The sequence below is a fragment of the Sorex fumeus genome, unplaced genomic scaffold (genome assembly GCF_029834395.1).
Source record: "Sorex fumeus unplaced genomic scaffold, SorFum_2.1 ptg000092l, whole genome shotgun sequence".
Lineage (NCBI taxonomy): Eukaryota > Metazoa > Chordata > Mammalia > Eulipotyphla > Soricidae > Sorex > Sorex fumeus.
The window spans coordinates 11,441,249-11,468,090 of record NW_026606149.1 but is presented as its reverse complement, the minus strand read 5'-3'; the positions used below and the strand labels follow the sequence as shown (position 1 = coordinate 11,468,090).

Below are 26,842 nucleotides of genomic sequence, written 5' to 3'. Positions count from 1 at the left end.
GGGGGTCTACTGGGGTTTTTGGTGGTGGAGAATGGGCACTGGTGAAGGGACGGGTGTTTCATTGTATGAGCGAGACTTAAACCCGAAAACTTTGTAACTGCTCTCACGGTGATTCAATAAATAAAATTATAAAAAATGGGAAAAAAGTAAGGTTGAGTTTATGTCCAATTCAATTAGCTACTCAGTGGCTGAATAAATAGCAGTGCTCCTACATAAAAAAGTTCTACTGCTGAGTTGCATCCCTATGCCCACGCGTTAAAGCATAGCATCCCCAGAACATTGCAGAACTCTCATGCACTTCTAATTCCCCAGCCCCATCTCCTTTATTTGCCTGTGCTGAACACTTTACATAAAAAGAATTATACCAGATTCACATATTTTGTCTGTGACTAATTACAATGCATAATGTTTTGACATTCATACAGAATACAGCAGCTATAAAAATTTATTTTAATGGATAAATAATAGCCTGTTTTATTATAAGCCACATTTTTAATACAGTCATCCATTTGTGAACATTTGAGTTGCTTCCACAATTGGGTTATTATGAACAATGTTTGTTATAGAAATTTGTATGCAAATTTCTGAGGATATTCATCTTCTCATATCATTTGGTTGTAGATGTAGGAGTGAAATTTCTGAGTCATATGGTAAATGGTTAAACTTTTTGAAAAAATGACTAGGGCCAGAGCAATAGTACTGTGGGTAGGGCACTTGATTTTCCATAGAGACTGCACAATTTTGCAGCAATATGTTAGAAGAGTTCCAATTTATTCACAAAACTTGGTATTTTTCATTAGTTTATTATTACCACCATCCTACAAGCAACATCACCAATCTAAGGAGAACATTCAGAGCATATGATACTCAGAGTGACCACATAAAACTACTCAAAATGTTTAGTTACCAGCAAAAGTTTACTAATATTTTATACTAATAGAAAACATCACCCTTTGACGGGGAGAAAAGCAATTTCCACTAAACATCCCTAAGAAAGCCAAATTATTGAATTTATAGGACAAAAGCCTTTTAAATACAGTACCTTCAAACACAGATTGGGAGAATTAAGATTGTCAAAATAGCAATACTCCCCAAAGTATTACATAGATTCAACATAATTCATGTAAGGATACCCATGATGGGGCCTGAGAGATATTACAAGGGGTAGAGCACTTGCCTTGCACGTGGCCAACCCCAGTGCAATCTCTTGTATCCCCTATGGTCTCCTAAGCACCACCAGGAATAATTCCTAAGTACAGACAGGAGTAACATCTCCATTGTGAGACTTCTTGTTACTGTGTTTGGCATATTGAATACTCTGGGTAGCTTGCCAGGCTCTCCAAGAGGGGCAGAGGAATCAAACCCGGCTCGGCCAGGCTGGCTGCGCACAAGGCAAACGCCCTACCACTGTAGGGTGTTTACCTTGCAAGCAGCTAACATGGCCAACCCGAGTTTGATTCCTCCGCCCCTCTTGGAGAGCCTGGCAAGCTACCAAGAGAATCTCGCCCGCACGGCAAAGCCTGGCAAGCTCCCCGTGACGTATTCGATATGCCAAACACAGTAACAACAAGTCTCACGATGGAGATGCTACTGGGCCCGCTCGAGCAAATCGATGAACAATGGGAGGACCGTGACCGTGACCGTGACAGACAGGAGTATCACTGGGTATGCCTCCACCCCCGCCTGAAAAAAAATGAATACCCATGACATTTTTCAAAGAAATAAATCAAACACTCCTGAAATTCAAGAAACATTTTCCCCCACACATACACTGCCAATAGCCAAAGCAATCCTCAGGAAAATAAGATGAAAGGCATTACTTTCCTCAATTTCAAACTGTTCTCCAAAGCAGTAGGAATTTTTTAAAAATACGGTATTGAAATAAGAACAAACTCTCAGATCAGTGGAACAGAATTGAAAATCCAGCGGAATACCATCAGATATATGGTCAGTTAATTTTTATAAAGGATTTAAAACTATGAGTGGAGAAGGAAAACATTTTTAATAAGTGGTGCTGGAATACTGGTCATCCACAGGCAAAAAAAAAAGTGGACTCAGACCTTTCTTATGCCATGCACAAAAGTCAAATCAAAATGGATTAAAGACCTTGATATGAGATCTGAATCTACAAGGTGCATAGAGGCAGAACTCCCCATGACATTGGAACTAGAGGTATCCAAAAATGAAACCCCACTGGGACTGGAGTGATAGTACAGTGGATAAGGCCGTGGCCAACCAGGATCCAATTCTTGGCATTCCATAAGGAGCCCCGAGAGGCACCCGGAGTGATTCCTGAGTGCAGAACCAGGACTAATCCCTGAGCATCGCCAAGTGTGACCCAACCCCCTCCCTCCACACACACACACAAAGATGAAACGCCACTGACCAAGTAAGTGGAAGCAAAGATAAACAAATGGGACTACATTAAATATTAAAAGTTTCTGGGGCTGGAGAGATAGCACAGCGGATAGGGTGTTTGCCTTGCACGCGGCCGACCCGGGTTCAATTCCCAGCATCCCATACGGTCCCCTGAGCACCGCCAGGAGTAACTCCTGAGTGCAGAGCCAGGAGGAACACCTGTACATCGCCGGGTGTGACCCAAAAAGCAAAAAAAAAAAAAAAAAAAAAAGTTTCTGAACCTCAAGGAAACTATGACCAGAATAAAAGATAACCTGAAAATTGGGAGAAATTATTTGCCCACTACTTGTCTGATAAAGGGTTAATATCCAAGATACAGAAAGTATTGGTATAAATCTAAAAAAAAGCAAAAATGATTCAACCCTATCAAAAACTGGGGAGAAGATATGAACAGAGACTTACTCAAAGAAGAAATACAAGTGGTCAAAGACATATGAAGAATGCTCTATATCACTAAACATCAGGAGAATGCTAATAAAAAATATGAGATATCACCTCATATCACAGAGACCGGCACAAAAGCAATCAGTGTTGGCGAAGACGTGGGGAACAAGAACCCTCATTCACTGCTGGTGGGAATGTCTACTGGTCCAGTCTTTTTGGAAAACAACACGAATCACGAATCACGATCATCCCGTTATTCGTCGATTGCCTCGAGCAGGCCCCAGTTACGTCTCCTTCATCCTAGCCCTGAGATTTTTAAGAAAGTGCTATATTCAAGGCTCTTTAGGAGAATGAGACCCATCATTGTTACTGGTATTTGGCATATTGGGTACGCCACGGGGAGTTTGCCAGACTCTGCCGTGTGGGCAGGTTACATTCGGTAGCCTGCCAGTTTGTCCAAAATAGGAATGAGATAATAAGACAACATAATAAGATGTCGCGCGACCGCGCGGTTCCGGGAGCTGGGTTTTATAGTCTCTGAGTCTTGGCCGTTGATGGGATTACACGGGATTACATGTTGGAAAACAACATTCCTCAAAAAATAGGAATTGAACTTCCATATGACTCAGCAATTCCACTCCTTGGAATATACCTCCAAAAGCTCAAAAGCACAAGGCAGGAAAGATATCTGCACTCCTATGTACCTCTCAGCACTATATAAGATAAAGGTAAAGGCCCTCCCGCTGATCATCGATTTGCTCGAGCGGGCCCAGTAACGTCTCCATTGGAGACTTTGTTGTTACTGTGTTTGGCATATCGAATACGTCACGGGTAGCTTGCCAGGCTCTGCCCTGCGGGCGAGATACTCTCGGTAGCTTGCCGGGCTACAGCCAAAATCTGGAAACAACACAAGTGCCCAAAAACAGATGACTGGATAAAGAAGCTGTGGTACACATACACAGTGGAACACTAATCGGCAGTAAGAAGAGATGAAGTCATGCAACTTGCTGACTCAAACTGGAGGTGACTCGAACAACTCATGCGCATGATTTACATTTGGGAGCCCCAGTTTTGATACCCAGCACTACCAGAAATGACCACTCACCTCTGAGCTAGGACTAACCCCTGAGCATCACTTAAGTATGCTAACAAAACAACAAAAAAACAAAAAGAAGAGTTAGAGGACAGTGGAGGGAAGGGGACACAGACACTAAGAGGACACTAAGAGGACAGTTCGAGGACACTAAGACCACCGTGGAGGGAAGTGGTCACTCTGGAGGAGGAAGGGGTGCTGTCAGATGGTAAAGTGATATGCATGATACCCTGTCAGTAAAAGTACTGTAAACCACAGAGTCTAATGGGGGCGGCGGGTGTGTGGGGAGAAGCGCTGCCACAGAGGCAGGGATGGGTGGGAGGGAAGCTGGGGACATCGGTGGAGGGAAGTAGACATCGGGGAAGGACTGGTGTTGAAACACTGGATTCCTGAGACATAATCATGAGTAACTTTGTAATCTCACAATGACTAAAATTTTAAAGATTAAAAATACTCATAAGGAATTTTTTAAATAGGGGTCAGCACGTGCACAGGTGGAGAAGGATCCCATCTGACCACATACACTGCATGCAACTGCAAACATGGCACACTCCCTGTCTTTTTTTTAATTTTATTGAATCACCATGAGATAATTACAAGCTTTAATGTTTGGGTTACAATCACACAATGGTCAAACACCCATCCCTCCACCAGTGCACATTCCCCACCACCAATATCCCCGGTATACCCCCCTTCCCACCCTCCCCCTGCCTCCATGGCAGACATGATTCACCATAATTTCTCTCTACTTTTGGGCATTATGGTTTGCAATTCGACACTGAGAGGTTATCATGTTTGGTCCTTTACTTTCTGCACACATCTCCCATCCAGACCAATTCCTCCAGCCATCATTTTCTTAGTGATCCCTTCTCTATTCCAGATGCCTTCTCCCCTTTGCTCATGAGGAAGGCTTCCAGCTATGGAGCAATCAACCTGTCTCGTGTATCTACTATCCTTAGGTGTCTTCCGAAGTTCAGCTGTATCTCAAAACGTCCATCATTCTCTATGGCTGTGAGCAGAAAAGCTTTGCCACCTTGTGGTCACAAACGGAATAATCACTTGCTCTCCAGGGACCAAGGAGGGGGCCTGGTCTTGAGCCATGAGAACTGCTGGAGTCCACATACACTGAGTAAACATAACTGCTTTCCTTTAGTTACATCCCAGTAAGACCACTCAGAGCCATGACACACAGTCCTAAAGCTCTCTGAGCAGGCCGTGGGCTCCTGAGCACCTTGTGTGGTCTGAGCACCACAGGCAGAGATGCTCTCCACGTTCATCACAGGATTATTCCAACACAGGGAGCCTCAGATGCCTCCATGGGGGCAGGGCCGAAACTTGTTGTATGGAACAGCAACACCAGGAAGTAGTGGTGAGCTGTGGTCAACACATGAATTCTTGGGGCCTCTTGTGACTGGGGTAACTTCAGTCTGGGGGATGCAGGGAGGCCCTGAGATCCTGCAATGAGAAAGGCAACAACACACCACCATGGACAAGGAAGCATGCTCCAGACACCCCAAAATACCTCCTCAGGACACACCCTCCACAAACCCTACAATCCCTGAGACATCCCCAGACACCCCCTCTGGCACCACCATGTACCCACAGCCCCACCCTTGAGCACTCACACCTGTTCCCCCACACACCCAGCTCCACACTTGCAATTCCACACCCTCACCTCCACACCTGTGCCCCCATACCCAGAGTCCCACAGTTGCACCCAAAACCCACATCTGCACCCCCCATGCACCCACAGTCCCACACTTGCACCAACACACTTCCACACCCACAGACCTGTCCATCCACACCTGAACCTCCACCCCTCCATACAGGACGAGCCCCTGTCCCGGCAGGGAGTATCAATCCTGGCTAACAATCTGTCCAGAGGAGCATTGCATGGAACACCGGAAAAGCAAACTCCCCAGGGATCCAGGAGAAGAGTCAGAGAGACCCTGGAGAGATCCAAGTGAAGATACTCAGGCCCCACAGAGTTCCCAAGAAGAATGGAGCCCCTCCCACTTTGTCACAGAGCTCTGGGGGTAAGACAGGATGAAGAGGGTGGAGCATATCTGAGGACTCTGTTCCATGGTGTGTCCCAGACCTAGCTGAAGCACAGGGAAAGCTCCTGGGTGCTGTGGGGAAAGACTGCCCAGTTGAGAGTTGTTTCTTTCCATTACAAGAAGACAATTTTCTAAGAATCAGAATCATGAATAAACTTTCCAAAACAAGTAAGCTGTGGCCTGTCAGCCCTACCTAAGTCTCCTGGGAGAATCCAGGAAAGGGGAAACTCTGCTTTCTTTCCACGATAGATGTTTCTCCTAGATACTTACCTGCATGGCTGAGGTGGGGTATCAAAAGTAAACTGTGTGTGTGCATGTGTGCACATGAACATGTGTGTGCAGGCATGTGTGTGTATGTAGTGTTGGGGATGGAACCTGAGGTCTCACTTTTGCAAGGCAAGTGCTCTACCACTGAGCTATAGCCCTAGACCTCTGAAGAGTGAAACTGTAAGGACCAAGTCAATAGATCCCTTCAGAGAACACACCCTAGACTTCACTTTGCTTCACGTGAGGCCAGGGGTCCTGAGGTCTTGGAACAAGACTGCTCAGGAGAGATGAATCCAATTGGTCTTCTTAGGAAAATAAAAAACTAAAGTCAACACAGATGCCGTCATTCTCCCAAACTAGAACAAGTCAGGTGAGGTTCTGAGTAGCCCCATTTCTATCATTCCCAGAGAGAGCAACTGGAGCGGGTCAACAAAAACCCAGATCAAGTGAATCAGTACTGCTCAAGAGGTAGAAGAAACAGGCCTCATGAGAAGAGGGAGCCCGTGTCAGAATGGGGTTCACCAAGTGTTCCCCCAACTAGTTCTCAGCTGTGTCACTCTATATCTGTTAGAGGATGCACATAATAAAAGTGCTGAGATGGTGCTGCAGCTGTTCACAACCGTCAGTATTCCAGCCATCAGTATTCCGTCTCCTTTGCTGCGGGTTGCCTGAGTCAGCTTGAGGCTACCAGAGACTGACTACTGCAGCAGAGTAGGCAAAGGGTGGTAGGGGAGAGGGAGGTAAGAGGAGCAGAAAGAAAGCACTAACATCTTACAAATACCAGGCAGTCGGCAGAAAGAAATGAAACACTTGTGGAGGCCAGATGACACCGCAAAGACAGATATGACTGAGGCCCAGAAGCAGGAGCTGCTTGCCTGAACCAATGTGGATGCAGAAGGCCTCGGCAAACACCTTCCCCTTCGTTAAAGGAATGCCCTGTTATCTTCAGGGTGACCAAGCCCCTATTCCAAGCTGCAAAACAGCTCAGAAAGCCCAAAGTTCTTAAGTGGGCTCCATGAGAAGAAGCCTGTTATTTACCCAGTCCTGGGTTGGCACACTTTGTGCTGCAGACACTGTACCAAGTTTGATACTGATCTGTGAGTGCCATGCACCTGGGCAGTGAACAATCTGCTGTCAAGGTCTCAAGGACTCACCCTCCCTATTGCTCCACAAGCCACACAGACAGGATCAGCCCTTTCTGGCACCCGGAGGCTCCAAAGCCACGGACCGACTCGCAGGGCAGCGAGCCATGGGCAGTTACAGTCAGGTTGACAGTCATGGTCACAGCAGGCCCTTGTCGGCCCAGGAATGCCAAGAAGAGGAGGAATGTCAATAGGTTCTTATTCTGTAGTAGCCCACCTCTGGGAGCAGCTTCCATACCAAGGCCAGTGACCTCACAGCATACTCAAACCAGCCACCAGAGATGACTTTGCACCATGCAGGGGCCACATGCTTGAGCACTCATCTCAGAATTTCAGAAGACATGACAGAACTGAAAGAAATGCAGAGTGCTCACCTGGCAATCAAATACCAGGAAATACCAGGTAAAGAAACCCATTCTTCCATGCCAACCTGGAACACGGCCTCACACACACAGTGTGTGCTCCAGCACTTTGAGCCATCTCCTGTCCCACAAGACAAATTCTTTTTTGGGGTGGGTCAGGGGCACACCCGGTGTGTCAGGGCTTACCTCTGGCTCTGTACTAAGGGATAACTTCTGGTGGGGCTCAGGGGACAATATTGGCGTGTCAGTAATCTAACCCAGGTCATCAGGGTGCAGGGCAAGAATCACACCCGCTGTACTGTTGCTCTGGCCCTACAAGGCAAATCCTTTTTTTTTTTTAAACAAGGCAAATTCTTAACTGTAGGACACAGCCCAAGCTGACCACTTCCCCTCCTCATTCACTCACTGCCTATAAGAACCAGGCTGTTACTCACTGCCTCGATCTTGCAGCAAGCCCTGGGTGCCCCCCACAGGCCAGAATCCGGCCTCATCTCCCATTAGACAGAGTTAAAGGGCTTCTAGGTCACCAACAGGGCAATCCAGGCCTGGCAAAACATAGAGGACACCGTCTCCATGTACTCCCTGACTACCACAGAGCATCTGGGGACAGGGTAGGGAGAGCCCCACAAGTCGGTGGGACGCTGGCTTTCTCCAGAATACTGAGGTTGTGAGGGACCGGGCCTTCCAGCTGCAGCTGGGCTGCATTGGGGTGTGGTGGGGCCCCGCAGGCGCACCAGCCATGGAGAGGCAAAGAGACTTTCTCAAACACGTGGGGCCCTGGGCGCAGTCCAGTGCGTGGTGAGGGGGAATAGAGGTCAGCTTGGCTGTGTCCTTCTAAGATTAAGAATTTGCCTTGAGGGGCCGGAGTGATCGTACAGCGTTTGCCTGGCAAGTGGCGACCCGGGTTCCATCCCAGCGTCCCACACGGTCCCCAGCACCGCCAGGAGTGATTCCTGCGGGCAGAGCCGGGAGGAAGCCCTGAGCATCGCGGGTGGGACCCAAAACAAGCAAAACTCTGCCACGTGGGGCCAGAGCGACGGCCCTGCGCGGAGCCCACCTGCCGCCCACAGCCGGGGAGCTGGGTGTGGCCTCGAGACCCCCTAGCCGCGCTGTGGGGAGCCAGACCCCGCCCCCGCCCGCCCCCAACCCCTCCCAGACCCCCGCCCAGTGCGACCCCGCACAAACTGCAGGGTGACGGGCGGCACCAGAGACCCGGTGACCGGGCCGGAGAGGGTCTCCCGGCTGCGCCCACCCCCGGCTCACACACACCCTGGCTCCCGGGCCGTGGACATGGAACTGCCTCTTCCGGGGCTGGGCTGGGCGGGCCGGGCGGGAGACACAGGGGAGGTGCGGGAAGAGAGGGGATTCGGGAGATGGGGGGGTCCGGAAGACCCGGGGCTGAGGGTAGTGGGGAGGGGGAGGGGAGACCCGGGGCTGAGGGTAGTGGGGAGGGGGAGGGGAGACCCGGGGCTGAGGGTAGTGGGGAGGGGGAGGGGAGACCCGGGGCTGAGGGTAGTGGGGAGGGGGAGGGGAGACCCGGAGCTGAGGGAGATGGGGGGTCCGGAAGACCCCGGGGCTGAGGGAGTGGGGGGGGTCCGGGAAACCCAGACCTGAGGAGGGGGGGCGTGTCCCGGAGACCCGGAGTGGAAGGAAGTGGTGGGGCCCAGGAGACCTGGAGCTGAGGTGGGGGGGGGTCCGGGAGACCTGGAGCTGAGAGAGGTGGGGGGGGGTTGGGAGAGCCGGAGCTGAGGGAGATGGGGGGGGGTGTTCGGGAGACCCGGAGCTGAGGGAGGTGGGGGGGGTCCAGGAGACCCAGAGGTGAGGGAGGTAGGGGGTGTCCGGGAGACCCTGAGCTGAGGGAGGTGGGGGCGTCAGGGAGACCGGGAACTGAGAGAGGTGGGGGGTGTTCGGGAGACCTGGAGCTGAGGGAGATGGGAGGGGTCCAGGAGACCCGAAGCTGAGGGAGGTAAGGGGTGTCCAGGAGACCTGGAGCTGAGAGAGGTTGGGGGGCGGGGCCTGGGAGACCCAGAGCTGAAAGAGGTGGGGGGGTGTCAGGGAGAGCGGGACTGAGAGAGATTGGGGGGAGGTCTGGAAGACTAGGGAGCTGAGGGAAGGGGGGCGGTTGGGAAGACTCAGGTGCGGGAAGAGGTGGGGACCCTCCACTCGTCCTGGCAGAAAAGGAAGCTGCTCGTCCCCACACTTGAGGGAAAGGACCCACAGTTTTCCTGGGGTCCTGGTCCCGTGTATACTGCAGTTTAATGTGAGCTTTGAGTGAGCACCCCCCCTCCCCCCGTCTGAGGCCTGGGCCCTGCCCAGACCCTCCCCTTTTAGATGTTGTAGAATTAATGGGGTTCACTGGAATTCTCCCATTTTAGAAAGAATAAAGAGCTGTCAGCCTGCTGTCCTCCCAGCTTAAATTTACTGGGAGCTCTTTGGCACTATTGTGGCAACATGGGAAGATGCTGGTGTTGACAACACTGAGAGGAATATGATCAACTGGTTCAGTACCTCCATGATTGTGCGAGGAACACCGAGAGATAGCCACAAAAAGACGCCTGTGTTCGAAAACTCTTGAGCTCATTCACCAATGTGGCTTGGCGTAAGCCTCAGGCAACAGCAAGTGAACGTCCAAGCTTGCAAAGCAGTGCAGAGAAGAGACAAAGGAAGACCTCAAAGAGAGAAGAGCAGCAGCGCTGACAGATGCGGCAGAAGCTGGGAAAACCATTTGCAACGCCCGCCTGTCCTTCGCCAACTACAAGACCAAGATGTCTTCCCTCCGACGTCCTGATGGATTTAGCACATCTTCCAGAAGGGCAATGAAGATTATCCATGACTTCTACTTGGATCTCTTTGATAGCCACATCCACCTGCCCACGTACCAAATTCTGCAGGATAGATATGTCGTTCCCAATGTTCTCCCTTCCAAAATCTGACACGCCATTTCGTCAGTAAAGAAACAAACAGCACCCGGCCCAGACAAGGTCAGACCTGAACACCTGAAGAACCTGCCGTCAGTACTCATCAATACACTGGCTCGACTCTTCACTCGCTGTCTGAATGCAAGGTTCCGTCCCAATGGAAAACCAGCAGGACTGTACTACTGCACAAGAAGGGAGACATCCACGACATTGGCAACTATCGCCCGATCTGCCTGTTGTCTATCGTCTACAAGCTGTTCACTCAAGTCATCCTGAATAGGATTGGCAGAACACTAGATGAAGGACAACCATGTGAGCAAGCTGGGTTCCGAAAAGGATTCAGCACAATCGACCATATCCACATGGTAACCAAGTTCATTGAGATTTCTTGGGAGTTCAAGATGCTGCTCTAACGTTCATTGATTTAAAGAAGACCTTTAATTCTGTTGAGACTGAGACAGTCATCGAAGCCCTAGCCAAACAGGGCATTCACAGTCTCATGGGAAGGGGGGCAGTACCGGCTCGTCCTCCACTCCCTACCTTGGTCACAAGTTGCCCCCCCACAAGCGGCTCTCCGGCATAGCCATGGCTCCAGAGGCAAAAGGACTTTATCCAGAGCCCAGAAGCTTGCGGCAGAAAAGTGAATGGACCATGTGTTAAACTCCGGCGCCATGCCTCCCCAGGAGGGAAAGGCAGCAAGGTGGCCTCCACCTCAGAGCTTGTAAGAAAGCCAGGTATGAGCCAGTGGTGACAGGGCAACTGCAGTCTCATGGGGAGGGGGGCAGTACCGGCTCGTCCTTCACGCCTTACCGAGGTCACGAGTTGTCCCCCACGAGCGGCTCTCTGGTACAGCCATAACACCAGACGTACAGAAACCAATCTCGTAATTATCTGGCTCTTTGCAGAAATCCAAAATCATTATATGATTCTCATAACCAGCTATAGAAAACAAAGTATTTCATAATGCCTTTTTAGCAATTCTGATTGTTGGGGGGAAAATTCTAAACAATAATGGTGCATCTTTTTTCGAAATAATGAGTGTAATCAATGTTGAGAAGAGTTAAGTGGAAATCATCTGCCTCACAGGCATTGGGAGGGGTGGGAGGGGGGTATATTGGGGTTCTTGGTGGTGAAAAATGAGTACTGGTGAAGGGAGAGGTGTTTGATCATTGTATGACCAAGACTTAAACCTCAAAGCTTAGTAACTTTACCCACAGTGATTCAATAAATAAGAAAAATAAATAAAACTATGAAAAAAGAAAAAAAGTAAGGTGGAGTTCATGCCCAAATCAATCAGCTAATCAGTGGCTGAATAAATAGCAGTACTCCTAGATTAAAAAAACAAAAAAACGGGGCATTCAAACTCAGGATCCTCCGTGAGTCGTATTACGAATTCGCTACCAGGATCTCACCGTTCTACAGGGAAGTGATCATTGACGTCAAGAGAGGGGTTCGGCAGGGTGATACCATTTCACCGAAACTCTTCAGTGCCACCCTCGAGAATGTCATGTGACGACTGGAATGGGAAGGAATGGGAGTGAAGATAGACGGTCGGCAACTACACCACCTCTGCTTTGCTGATGACATCGGTCTGGTAACACCAAACATTAGCCAAGCAGCACAAATGCTGGTCAACTTCGACTGTGAGTGTGGAAAGGTCGGACTCCAGCTGAATCTCACGAAGGCAATGTTTATGAGAAACGGTCTTGTTCCTGATGTTCCACTTTCTCTCAATGGAACGAACATCTCCAAATGCAGCAGTTATGTGTACCTAGGTCGAGAAGTCAACATGACGAATGACCTGGCACCTGAGTTGCACAGGAGGAAGAGAGCGGCTTGGAATGCCTTCAAGAGCATCGAAGAAATAGCTAAGAGGATGAAGAATCTCTGGTTCCGGGCACTTCTCTTCGATTCCACTGTTCTTCTTCAGTAACATACGCCTCAGAGACCTGGGCCCTACGAAAACAGGATAAGAACACTATCCGGGTCTCCCAAAAAAGAATCCAAAGAGCTATGCTTGGAGTATCACACTTCACTTAAGTCAGAGAAAGAATCCGGAGTTCCAACCTCCGTCAACAATCAAGAATCAGGGACGCTGTCTTGTTTGCCAAAAATCAGATGGTCTGGACACGTAATGAGATTTAGAGATGACCGCTGGACTAGAGCCGTTACCGACTGGATTCCACGGGACGTCAAAAGACTGCGTGGCCGCCCACCTATGAGATGGTCAGATTTGTCAAGACCCTGAACGATAGGTTTGAGGCTCTTCGTGTTCCTAGAATGAGCAGACACCATTTGGCTACACTAGCACACGACAGGGACGAATGAAGACGTGACTGGCGCCCCCTCGAGCAAATCGGTGAGTAATGGGATGTCAAGAGATCAAGTGAACCCAGCTTAAAGACAGGAAAGATTTGATAGTTCACAGGTAAGATTCTGTCTAGAGGAAACACGGGGGCCCTGGGAGCAGCACTCCTACGAGGGGTGTCCCTGAGCCCAATGCACCCAGGCAGGGTCTTGACGCCCAGTGAGGCTACTGCTCAAGGCCTCAGGGGGATGAACTTGGCTGTGCTCTGGGCACCCGGGGATATCACACTCCACTAGGCAAGGGGCTGCAGTATGGTGGCTGTTGCCCGTGTCACACTGTGGGAAACCCGGGGACAATGCCCCCATTGTACTGTAGGGACCGTGGGTCGATGCCTGGTACCCACATCGCGCTGTGTGGACAACATTGTCCTCAGGGGTTACTCCCAGCTCGGTGTTCACTCTGGTGGTACTAAGGGGGTTCTTCTGGTTTCCAAGTTCTTGTACCTAAGGGCCTTCCCACATAAGCATCATGTGTGATGAATGAGAAAGTCTTCCTGTTCCCACCCTTCCGATTCCACAGGGAACGTTGACCTGCGCAGATTTTTCAGAAGCATTTTGGTTTGCTTTTAGTCTATACTTGACCATGTTGTGAGGTACTTTCAGTCCCATCTTCAGGTTCACTCATGGTGCTGGGTGAACCCAGTGGTGCAGGGGATGGAATCTGGTACCCTTGTGTACAAAGTTGGTGCTTCAGCCCTCTCTAGCCCCGTATTTTTTTTTATCCTTCCTGAGTCTCTGAATGAGAACTCTAGGTACACTTTTCCTCTCTTGCAGTAACATACACAATACAGTTACCAACTTTGCTCTTTTTCAGTATACAGTTCAGTGTAAAATACCCAAAATTCAATATTGTGCAGTCAGCTCCAGAACACCTGAAAACTCTCCCCATCACCCATCTCTGCCCCTAGCAACCACTATAACTAGTTTGTATTACTCTGCATAACTCTTAATAATGGGTTCATACACTATTGCTGAATCATCAATTTGCTTCACGTTGTGTCGCAGATGTTAGCCTACTGGAAATTTCCTTTCCCATTAGGACTGAATGCTCCATTTAGAGATATTTTGCATAGCCACTGGTCTACGGATACCTGGTACCCTCTACATTTTACTTACTGTGAGTAGTGTTTCTATGACTTTCACATCTTTGGGGTACATGCCCAGATGTGGAATTGCTGCCCCAATGGCACCCATCAGATAACACTTTGAGGATTCTTCAGTTTTCCACACTGGCTGCACCATTTTACATTCCCTACACATACAGAAAAAGCTACTGCTTCTTGACACCCTCATTCACACTTACTTCCTTATTTAAAATAAAGGTTATTAAACTTGTCTGAGAACTACTGAAACTTTCTGCCTTTGAACTGGGTTAAATTTTTGTTTTGTTGAGGCATTATTTGTATATTCTGAATATATCACTTATTAGATAGTGATAACATATTTTCTTGGGCAGGACATAATACTGGGGCTCATTTCTTGGACAGGAGAGGTAATACTGGGGTTAAAGGTGCAAGCCTTATCAGTCCACCCCTTGCACCACATGTGATCCTCAAGCACTGCCAGGAGTGATTCTGAGGATTGCCAGATATGGCCCAATTTCCTCCTCCTCCTCAGCCCCACTCCCACTTCTTGTGTGTTATTACTCTACTTATATCTTTGCACAAAACACTGAAATGTTAAATTTGGCTTATTTTTTTGTCGCCTACATCTCTGATGTCATTATTTAAAAATCATTGCCAAATACAACGTGCTAAAGCTTTTGTACCATTTTCCTGAAAGAGTTTTTAATGGTTTTGGCCTTCTAATTGGGGATTTTGTCCATTCTGTTCATGGTGGAAGGTGACATAAACTGACGGAAGGTGTAAGGTCTGGGACAGGCATGGAGCTATGTCCCCTTTCCCTGGGACCACACCTCCAGTTCTCACCCACCTGAACTACATTTGAACCAAAACTGAGTCCTGTTAACAAAAGCACAGGAACAACTGATATGCAGTCTTTATATGAAAACTTCCGTTTATCTTCTTCTCACACCTAGTTTAAAATAATCGTTAAGTTCACACTTGCTCACCTGCCTACATCCTGCCTGAGCTCCGTAGCACAGGCCTGGCCCATGTGCTCTGCTCCTACCAGCCCTGCTGCAGCCCCAGGTGTGCCTGCCTGGTGAGGTGTGGTGGCTCTTAGGAGTGTGAGAACTCACCTCACCTCAGTAGGAGGTATGTCCATGTCCTGTCTCACTGGCCTGAGAGGGAGAACCCTGCACTTGTCTCTAGCTCTGCCTCCCTGTGCATACGCGGCTATGTGGGCCCAGGGGGGGCGCTACACAGCCCTCCTGGGCAGGCAAGACCAGGCTCAGCAGTCACTTGTGTCCCTGAAACTGGCATTTCCTGAGGGGCCTTTCTGCACACTACTTTCCTTCTGAGGCAGCAGATCTCAGCTATCTGAACTTGGAGAATAACAATTTTCAGATTGATGGTACCTGGGTGAAAGAAATGTGTCAGGCCTTCTACTCATTTTATTTTCTTCAGCAGCACTGACAAGCCTGAATGAGGCTCATCTAACCCAAGCATTTTTTTCTGAGGCTCATAGCCTTCCTGCTCTGAGAAAACAAACCAGCAATTCAGCGCAAGCATGGAACAGTTTTCCAACAGTGGTATCACAATCAAAAGGCACAAAAATGTGGACCAAACCTTCTTCTCAGTACCCAGGACTGACATGGTTAGAGAAGTGCAGTGAGGGAAGGGCACAGTTGCACAGAACAGCTGGCTGGGTGCTGCCAATCCAGGAGAGGGGACAGGCTTTCTCAGGCATCTCTTCTCAGCAGAGGCAGTGCTGGCACACAAGAGGGACAGTGAGTTCAAAGATGCCCTGTATCAAGGGTTCCTGTGAAGCCTCCGTGTGCTGTCCCTTGGCCTGTGAAATGGGTCCCCTTCAGTCACTTCCACCCTTCTGACCTTTTCTTTCAGCCTCTGGCTCTGCTTCTGGGCCTTCCCATTCGTACCCCAGGGAGTATTCCTCTGGGGCACCACCACCAGCATCCAAGTAATGTTCATCTGCAGGTCTCCACAAAGGACCCCTGGGGGAACCGTCCAGGTCGACACGGGACCTAGCCTTCTTCTTCCTCTTGTGCAACTGCCCAGTCTGTTCAGCTGTGTGTGGTGGCCCCAGCAGGCATCCACTGCCACGCCCTTGTCCCTTCTCCTTTCTCCGCTTGTACTCCATGATCTGCTTGTTCAGTGTCTCATGGTCAATCCCATACAGGCTTGAGTATGCAGGAGGAGCCTGGGGGGCACACCGTGATGGAGCCTCAGTGTCTCTGCAGGGGAGAGAGAAGCCTTCACATGGAGCAGACACAGCATCCACACCATTGTGGGTTCACAGGCTAGCACCTCCCTTCCAACACCCCAAAAGCAATCCTGAGGCAAACTGGGGTTCCCTTATCCTGGGCGATAGGCCATCAGCACTACTATAAAGCGCCTTTAGCTTTAACGTGGCTACATGGTTCAGGTCATACGACAACCAAAGGACCATCTACTCACAGTAGTAAAGCCTAAGCAGCAATTCCAGAACACAAGAATGGCTATCAGGCCTCTACCCTCTGTCCCCACAAGCTGCTTTCTTGCTGATCTGAGACACATGAGCCCACGGTGGACCCTGGAATTAGCTCAGTGCTCCCCCAAACTACACATCACTGGGGGTGATGACAATACCCAGCCCTGACTGAGCCTGGGTGATGTTCCTTTGAGTATGAGGCGTAAAAGCTGTAGCTGCCCTTCACATGCTCTGTCCCTCTGCACATACCCTGGAATCTCTAGGTCCAGCCCGTACCCTTAGGCCGAGACACACCACTTTCTCGGAGGCCCACCTGACCACCTGGTGGTCAGTGCTGCCTGAGCATGCAATAGCCTACGAGATGCCCCTTCTCCCAACTGTCTGTGATGCTCCCTGTTTCCTGCTGGCCTTCCCCAGGAATTACACGCACAAGTTTCACCTGAAGTTACTCTGTGCAAAGTCTTCCTTCTCTTCTGGGGGTCCAAAATCAGCGGCAGCCAGTAGCTTGTCCACCTGGAAAGCAGCAGAGCAAGTGTAAAGCAGCAGCAGCTACTCAGATGCTGCAAACCCTCCCTGCGTCTCTGTGTGGGCTCATTCCCGGCCTCTGCCCCAGCCTCCTGTGACACAGCCTTGTGTCAAACATCTTTTGTGTTGAGATCATACCCAGTGGTGCTCAGTGCTCACATCCAGGCATCCTGCATGCTAAGCACCCACCTGGCCAGCTCCCTGCCCCCACACTTCTACCAGTGTTTAATAAAGTGAGGCTCTTTGACAACTAAATTTGAACTCTGAAAGTCAAATACATAAAAAGCCAAGTAAGTAGCTACCAGTCATTAGTTTCTAATGTGGTCTTGTAAGGTACTTCTCACACTGGGCAGTGCTCAGGGGAACCATGTGTTATGCTGTCCAGCTCTAGGCTCCTGTAGGTAAAGCATGTGCTAAGAACCTCTGACCATCTCCAGGGCCCCTTCAGTTCTGCTACAGAGGCTGCATATGTGGCATATGTGGTGGGCTTGAAGAACCTGTCAGCATTTCCCCAGAAAGGGGCTGAGACAGCTGAGCCACGACCCCTCGAGAGTTAACTTTTTTTATTTTGCCTTTTAAGTCACACCTGGCGATGCACAGGGGTTACTCCTGGCACTGCACTCAGGAGTTACTCCTGGCAGTGCTCAGGGGACCATATGGGATGCCGCGAATCGAACCCGGGTCGGCCGCGTGCAAGGCAAATGCCTTACCCGCTGTGCTATCTCTCCAGCCCCAAGAGTTAACTTTTAACCCTCAGCACTATCTAGTCATGTTCTAACGTTAATTCAAATTCAGCATTTCATTCATATAAAAGCTCACCTCTGCAAGTGCAGCATTTCCTTTGTCCTGAACAAATACTATAGGAGGTATGTTCCTCAGGGTCTGAAGAGACAACAAAAGACGCCTGGAGAGAGAGATGAGCACAGCTGGAGGACATAGTCCATGGAGGGGACTATGCAGCTGTGCTCTCGGTTTTCGGATGACCTATATGCAAACACAAGGCTAGGAAAGAGGTCCAGGAGCTGAGCATCCTGTGAGAAAGATTCAATCCCTGGCTCTGCATGGTCTCCTAAGCATGCTGGGAGAGATTCCCAGAGCACAGTCAGGAGTAGCAACTAAGAAACAGGGTGGTCCGAAAGCCCTCCCCGCAAAAACAGAAAAGTAAAAGCAGACAACAGAACTGGCTGGGAAAGGAGCTCCAGTAGTGAGCACCTGGCCAGCTCATGGCCTCACCTCATGTGTGCCGCGCTTCTCTGCAGGACAGCCTGAGTGTGTGTGTTCTGCTCAGCAGACAGTGTGCTCTTCCAGTATACGCGGCACGCGGAGAAGTCTGAAGTCAGAGAGACCTGGATTCCATCCGCCCAGGAGTAAGTGATTCAGCCCACACGGGTTTCCCAAAGACAACCAACTCTCAGGAAACAAAAGTGTGCTGACTGAGGCTGTGCTCCTGGCATGCCCCACAGCTCCATCCCCTCCCACAAGCTGAAGCAGAGCTCGGCCCCGGGGCCCCGTCTCAGTTGCCTGATCTACCGCCTCATCCCACTCCTTCCTTTGGCTGCCTCATCCCCCTCCTCCCCTCTGCTGCCTCATCCCACTCATTCCCTCAGTGCCTCATCAGTCTCACCCCTTTCCTTGTCTGTGCTGTCCCTTGGCACGGAGATGGCATAAGTCACCTCTTCCATATACACAGGAAGTAAAGGGGACTCCTGCCCTCCCCTCAGCTTACCTGGCATTGACACCCACCCCAAGCACATGTGTTGCCTACCCCCACACATGAAGACCCCACAAAGAGCCACAGACATGCACGCGCGCGCGCACACACACACACACACATACACACACACCTGCATCTCCGTCTTTAGAACTAAAAGATCACACTTGGCCACGCTTCTTTAACCCAAACTAAAGCCCTCGGAAGAGAAGTGGTGCCTGGTCTTTAACTGTTGGCAAGTGTGGCTTGCGCCCACGGTCCCCATCGTCTACCTTGGAGAGCTCCACGTTCAGATCATAGACTTCCTGGCTCACTTCGGGGGTGCACAGCAGATCAGTCAAGGCTTTGTAGAGAAGGCCATTCAGTGCCTTCTGGCGAATGTGGTCTTCCTTCTTGGTCTTCTTCGAACTACTCTTGGTTAGGAATTCTGGCTGGGATGGCTTCTGAGTCTCCATTAGGAAGAAGAGACAACATTACAACTGCACAGAACACGTGCTGACTGACACAGCAGGTAGGGCACAGGATACACTGTTATCTTTGCTCTCATAAAACTGAAGCTTGCAAGACAAGGCAGCTGACCCAGGTCCGCAGTACCCTTCAAGATCCCTGTGGCGGGGCTGGAGCAATAGCACAGCGGGCAGGGCATTTGTCTTGCACACGGCCGACCCAGGTTCGATTCCCAGAATCCCATATGGTCCCCTGAGCACCGCCAGGGGTAATTCCTGAGTGCAGAGCTAGGAGTGACCCCTGTGCATTGCCGGGTATGACCCAAAAAGTAAAGAAAAAAAAAAAAGATCCCTGTGGGGGACAAGAGTGATCCCTGAGTGCAGAGTGAGAACATTTGAGGAGTGCCAGGTATGGCCCCCAAACCAGTAATAATAATAAAGCTTATTAACTTGAGGTTGCAGAGCTGGGCCACACCCGGCAACGCTCCAGTGACATTCCTGGTTGATACTCAGGGGAGCATATGCTGTTCCGACGTAGAACCAGGGTCAGTTTCTATGCAAGGCAAGTGCTAACCCCTGTACTTTCTTTCTGATCCTGAAAATAATGCACATTTTACAGACTTATACCCTTCAAGACCTAGCATCACTGCAAGACCAAAAATACTGTCAGAAGTCTGGAGATATAGGTCAAAGGGCTGGGGATGATGCTTGGCAGACAGGAAGTCTTGGGTTTGATTCCTGATATCACATGGTCCTCTGAGCACAGCCTGAAAGAAAACTGGAGCACTGAGTTGGGAGTAGTCCATGAGCACTGCCATCAAGATTCTAAAGTGACCAGGGAGATGGTTTACAATGAGCTTTGTATAAGGGAAGTCTCAGTTCCTTTCTCTAAACAATACAAGTGGTTACAGCCAGGGCTGGAGAGATGGCACAGATAGCTGACAGATGGCACAGAGGGCTGGAGAGAGGGCACAGAGGGCTGACAGATGGTGCAGAGGGCTGCAGAGAGGGCACAGATGGCACAGAGGGTTAGAGAAAGGGCACAGAGGACTGACAGGTGGCATAGAGGGCTGGAGAGAGGGCACAGAGGGCTGACAGATGGTGCAGAGAGCTGGAGAAAGTGCATATGTGGCGAAAAAAGGGCTGGAGAGAGGGCACAGATGGCACAGAGGGCTGACAAATGGTGCAGAGGGCTGGAGAGATGGCACAGAGGGCTGGCAGAAGGTGGATAGAGCTGGAATATGCACATTTGCATGTGGTCCCCCAAGAATCTAAAGTTTGTGTCTCCAGTGCACTTTGTTACTTACCAAGTGGGAGCCCAAGGAAGGACCTTCATACCAAAACTTTTTTCTAAGAAAGAAAATAAAAAGCTAAGCTGGATATTGGCTGCAAAGTAAAGAATAAATTACAGGAGCTCACACCACAGCTCCTTCCTGACCTTCCGTTTGCTGTTCCACCATTCCAGGTGAGGCTTGCCTCTGACCGTTATTACTGGGTCTATTCCAAATGGGAGGCAGAGTTCCAACAGGAGGTAGAGCCCTTCCCTCCCTGGTGGGTGCCAGCAGCCTCCACACATGATCTGCACCATACTAAGGGCCCACACCAGCTCCTGAAGCACGTGACATAGCTACTCAACAAATTACATGCTGCTCACAATTCTTCCTATCATTCTGTGAGGATGTGTGAAGACAGAGAGCAACCTTCTAGCTTAATCCCTCAGCATTTTCCAGGAAGGTTTACTACAAAGACACACCCTCAGGACAGCAAGAACACTAGAAAACCAATGCGGAAAACACATAGAAACCCACCAACCTCAAGAAGCAAAAAAAAAAAAAAAAAAAAAATCACTGAAGACTGTAGCACTGTCCTCCCATTGTTCATCGATTTGCTCGAGCAAGCCCAGTAACAACTCCATTGTGAGACTCATTACTGTGTTTGGAGCGACGGCACAGCAGTAGGGCATTTGCCAGGTTCAATTCCTCCTCGATTCCTCCGCCCCTCTCGGAGAGCCAGGCCAGCTACCGAGAGTATCTCACCCGCACGGCAAACCCTGGCAAGCTACCCGTGAAGTATTCGATATGCCAAACAATGAAGACATGAACACTAATAAATGTTCAGATCGTGTCTTTAGTGATACTATGATGAAGATATTCCACAAGTTCAAAGAAACAATAGTAGTCAGAAAAGTACAAAAAGTGTGAGTCAAAACAAAAAAAAAAATGCTAAACAGAAATGAAGAACATAGTAGGTGGTATTTTAAAAAAGCCAATACTGCATTCATTTGTGGGTTACAGTAGTATGAGGTTAATATCCAAGCTGAGGGGCCAATAAACAGGTCAATGGTTGGAAGCTTTACACAGAGTGTGTGTGGGGTGAAGGGCACAGGTAAAGGGATATACCTGATAACCTTTCATTATCTGTATTGCAAACCATAAAGCCCAAATGGAAAGGGGCGGGGGAGGTTTGGCTGGGAGAGAGAAAAAAAGTGGTGGCTATAGTGGCAGGAGGTAGGACAATGGTGGGGGTGGGGTGGAGCAGGAGGGATACTGGGACCATTGGTAGTAGGAAAAGTACACTGGGCGTTGGAACACTGTGTGACTGAAATCCAATCATGAACAAGTTTGTAAATGTGTATATCACTGATTCAATTAAGAATAAATCACAAAAAAATCAAAAAATTTAAAAAGCTTAAAAAATTTAAAAGCCAATAGAAGCTCTAAACAGCATGATAACAGAAGCTGAGCAAAAGACTGAGGAGCTCCAAGATAAGGAGGGAACCACTAGGAAACAGAAGTGGAATATAGTCTGAAGAGAAATGAACAGCATATCAGAGAAATATGGGACAAGTTCAAGAGGAACAATGTAAGAATCACTGGAGTCCCTGAAGAACAGGAAGGAAAATATGATGAAGAAATAATAGTTAAAGAAATCACAGATAAGTATTTCCCAGAGTTGAGGATTTCGGGCACCTAGAGATCCAAGAGGCCCAATGGGTCCAAGTGAAATAGACTCAATTAGGAAATCTCCAAGAACATACACCAAGTGACAAAATCCAAAGAGAGAATACTGAAAGCAGCAAGATCAAAAAAGGAACTTAGATATAAAGGAAAAACCCAAAAAATGTACAGATCTATCAAATGAGACCCCCGCAAGCCAGAAATATATGGAAGAACATAGTACAAAATCTCAACGAAATGAACACCAAGAAAACACTATTGAATTCCTTTAAAGGACAGGAGAAACTCCCCATCACAGCACTGAGTATGGCTCTCACTAATGGTGCATACAGGTTGTCCTTTACTAGATTAAATTAAAACCAAATAGCAATTAATCATGACAAACTAACTTCCATTTATTTTCTGGTAATTTTATTTGCCATTCTTTTAAAGCTTTTTTTAGACTAAGTAATATGAAATAAGTCTGTTATATGCCTGCCACAAAGACAGGCTGGCAGGTAACCTGGGGACACCGGTGGATTGAAGGGGACACTGGTGGTGGGGCTGATGCTGGAACACTGTATGCCTCTAACTACTCTTGGTATGAAGAACTTTGTAAATCAGTACCAAAATAAAATTTTTAGAAATAATTGTTAAAAAGAAGAAATTACACCAGCTAATTTGAGATCATGCTATCAGTGACCAGCTTGAAAGGCCGAGTTTGAACCAGTGTAACTCAGATCTGAAAGTTTAGATAGCTAACAACGGGAGTCGTGTGTGAGACTCAGTTTTAACTCAGCCTCCTAATTTTTACTATGTACTACTTTCTGGAGCTGGAGCGATAGCACAGCGGGTAGGGCGTTCGCCTTACAAGCGGCCAACATGGCCGACCCGAGTTCGATTCCTCCGCCCCTCTCGGAGAGCCCGGCAAGCTACCGAGAGTATTCGATATGCCAGACACAGTAACAACAAAGTCTCCAATGGAGACGTTACTGGGCCCGCTCGAGCAAATCGACGATCAACGGGAGGGCCTTTACCTTTACCTTTACCTTTACCTTTACTACTTTCTAGTCCTAAAGGTAAAGAAAAATCTTAAAACATGTCTACTAAATGAGGTAATTCAAGGGTGGACCATCTGCCCTGCACGTACCGGCCCTCAAGTTCTATCCTTAGCTCCCTATGCACTACCAGGCCCAAGTTTGCGCCATCAGGCCTGCACCCCTAGGCGTGCCCCCAGCTCCCTGAGCACCACTGGGAGTGGCCCAAGTATACATACATACACACGTCCATGGATACATATGATACATATGCACAATCCGTGGATATACACACATAGTCCCCATAGAGTCCCTCTACACACACATAGCATATATATGTATAGTCTTGTGTATATACATAGTCCATGTATACACACAATGTATACATACACAGCACATGTAGATGCACATGTAGATGTAGATCCACAGTCTATGTATTTATACAGTCCATGCATAATCCATGTACCTACATAAACCTCACATGCATATATACACACACTCCATGTAGAGTCCCTGTATATACAGTGTACACATAATCCATATACATAGTCCATTATACACAGTCCATGTGCAAAGTTCATGTATATACAGTCCCTTTATATACACAGTGCATTATACACAATCCAGCATATAGTTGCAGCGGGTAGGGCGTTTGCCTTGCACGCGGCCGACCCGGGTTTGATTCCTCTGTCCCTCTCAGAGAGCCCGGCAAGCTATTGAGAGTATCCTGCCCATACAGCAGAGCCTGGCAAGCTACCCATGGTGTATTCGATATGCCAAGAACAGTAACGAGTCTCACAATGGAGACAATACTGGTGCCCACTGGAGCAAATTGATGAACAACAGGACAGTGCTACAGTGCTATACATACACATCTACACACTTACTCATATATATACAGCCCATTATAAATTCCATGACACATGATCCACACATATACACAGCTCTTGTGTATACAGCTTACGTACATATACATATCTGTCCATGACCAAGCTCTTAACTTAGAGTTAAGCATTATGGCACTTTGGGCAAGCCCATCTCGATGCCAGGGTAGTACATAGCTTACCACTTGCCCTGGTTCCATCCAGTCCCTCATCGGGACCCTGCTTTTGGGGGCGCCAGGAAGTAAAGGCAGCTGAGGCTTAGGTGAGAGAACAGATGCCCAGGCGGGAAAAATCACTGAGAGTCACATTACAAAAGCATGTCTTCTTGTGTCCATACAAAAAGGACATTGCTCTGAATAAACTATGCAAAGGACTTAGGGAGAAGAGAAAGACAATATTTACAAGTCAACAAAGAAAGAAGTTACAAATAAACACAGACAAATGGGAACACTGTGATGGGAGCAACCCAATAAACCTAAACTTCCTGAGGCTATGCAGGAAGGACAGAACAGTGTTCTCCTACACATATCTACCTATATACCTACATATGTGTATACATACAGCCCACGTATATCTACATGGCTTAAGTAAACATACAGGGGCATCTGTGTCTTCACACAGTGCACGCATGCATGCATCACAGTCCAGTCCATGCATACACATGTCCACTTGCTCATATACACCCCTAACCTTAGCTGAGCACCTAGTTCCGTGGTTTCAAACCCTTCCACGGCTACGGAGAGGATCTGTTCCGCAGCCCTGGCCAGCAAGGCTACTCTCCGGGATGAGGGGTCAAGGACCCTGAGCCCACGCGGCGCACAGACTGGCGTGCACAGCAAGCTGCGTGGTCCCCGTGCACTGGGCGCTCCCCCAGCGGAGCCTGCGGCAGCAGCGCGGAGGGGCATCGGGATAAAGGGGAAACAGACGGGACCGAGAACCGCCTCGGCCCAGCGCAGACGCGGGCGCAACGCCGTTCCAGCAGCAAGAGCCCCAGTCTCCCGTCCCGCGGCAACGGAACCAGAGCTCCTGGGGAGGGGGGCTGCGCGCGGAAGGCCGCCCCCCCACGCACGCCAGGGCCCGGCCGCGCGCCGCCTCGGCGCACTGGAGACCAGCGCCGGGGGTCGCGCGGGGGCTGCGGCGGGCAAGCGCAGGGACACTCGGGGCGCGGGACCCGCGGGAGCAGGCGCCGGACGCGCTCGGGGCGAGGGTCGCGCGGCTCAGCTCCGGGCCGCCCTCCCGCCCGCGCCTCCGCGGTACCTGGTTCTGGACGCGAACTTCTTGAGCAGGTTCTTGCCACACGCGGCCGGCGAGCCGTGAAGGGCCCGCGGCTGCAGCCCCCAGAGCCCGCAGCCCAGCCACGCCCCCAAGCCCGGACGGGACGCCCACGGGCCCCGCGCCGCAGCCCACATGACTCCGAGTCCGAGCCCCCGGCCGCGGACCCGGCGCCGAGCACGCGGGCGGGGCAAATGCAGGGGCGGGGCGACGCTGCGGGCGGGGCGACGCGGTGGGCGGGGCGACTGCGAGGCGTGACGGGTGTGGGCGGGGCGCCGCGCGGTGGGCGGGGCGGCGGGGCGGGGCGGGGCGACTGCGACGGCGAAGAGTGCGAGCGCGGTGGCCCGCGAGGTGGTAGGACGGCGTGTGGGCGGGGCGCCGCGCGGTGGGCGGGGCGACTGCGAGGGGCGACGTGAGGTGGGCGGGGCGACGTGAGGTGGGCGGAGCGACTGCGACGGGCGTGTGGAGGCGCGTGCGAGCGGCGGTGGCCCGCGCGGTGGGAGGGCGGCGTGTGGGCGGGCGCCGCGCGGTGGGCGGGGCGACTGCGAGGGGCGACGTGAGGTGGGCGGGGCGACGTGAGGTGGGCGGAGCGACTGCGACGGGCGTGTGGAGGCGCGTGCGAGCGGCGGTGGCCCGCGCGGTGGGAGGGCGGCGTGTGGGCGGGGCGACCGCGGGGGCCGGGGAGGCGCGTGTGCGCGGAGACGTGCGCGTCCGGGAGACGCCTGCGCGGAGGCCACGGGCGTGTGGACGGGCCGCCGGCCGGCGGGGCCGGCTGTGGAGGCGGCTGCGTGCGGGCCAAGGCATGTGGGCCGGAAGCCAGCGTGCGTGGGGACGTGGGGTCACCGTGCGCGGACGCAGGGCGGGCGGCGTGGAGCACGCGATAAGCACTACGCGTGTGGGGAGACGCCGGGGAGCGTGCGTGGGGGGGCCGGGAGGGCCGGGGCGGGGCTGTAGGGACCCTCCGGGCCCTGGGGGCCACAGGGCCCTCGCGCCTCCCACGGCAGTCGGAGTCTGAGCAGCCGTCGGTGCGTGGGGCCCGCGCGCCTCCCGGGAGTGGAGCGAGGCGGTCTGCAGCGCAGCTTCCTTGCCTCAGGAAAGAGGCTGAGAGGGAAGGTGAGGCTCCTGCGCTAGTGAGTGACCCGGAGACCACCGGACTACTTAGGGCAGCGCTCGGTTCCTCAGCTCGGATCTTTGGAGTGCCTGCCGGGCGGAATGAGTGACTGGAGTAGCACTCCAGTGGTGTGACTCACTGATAAACTCGGAACTGAACGGGACCGAAAGCAGGCAGAGATGGTGCAGCAGGTACGGTGCTTGCCTTGCACACGGCCGGCCTGGGTTCAGTCCCCACCACTCCATGAAGTCCCCAGAGCACTGACGGGTGTGGCCCAAAAATTACGAACTGGGCAGAGAGACAGCAACTGGTGCTTCACATAGCTGGCCCAGTGGGCCTGGCCTAGTGTGCTTGCTCAAT

At 50.7% G+C, this 26,842-nt stretch overlaps 1 protein-coding gene across 1 annotated transcript; it reads right to left on the bottom strand.

Moving 5' to 3' along the window:
• Positions 1-15,229: 15,229 nt before the first annotated feature.
• On the bottom strand, positions 15,230-25,527 carry RBFA (ribosome binding factor A). Its single transcript, XM_056131485.1, has 7 exons — positions 25,357-25,527; positions 20,550-20,592; positions 19,069-19,245; positions 18,319-18,431; positions 17,905-17,989; positions 17,000-17,073; positions 15,230-16,324 (listed from the first exon to the last, which is right to left on the bottom strand). The coding sequence occupies exons 1-7, from the start codon at positions 25,506-25,508 to the stop codon at positions 15,940-15,942; spliced, it is 1,029 nt and encodes a 342-aa protein (XP_055987460.1). The 5' UTR covers positions 25,509-25,527; the 3' UTR covers positions 15,230-15,939.
• Positions 25,528-26,842: the final 1,315 nt, after the last annotated feature.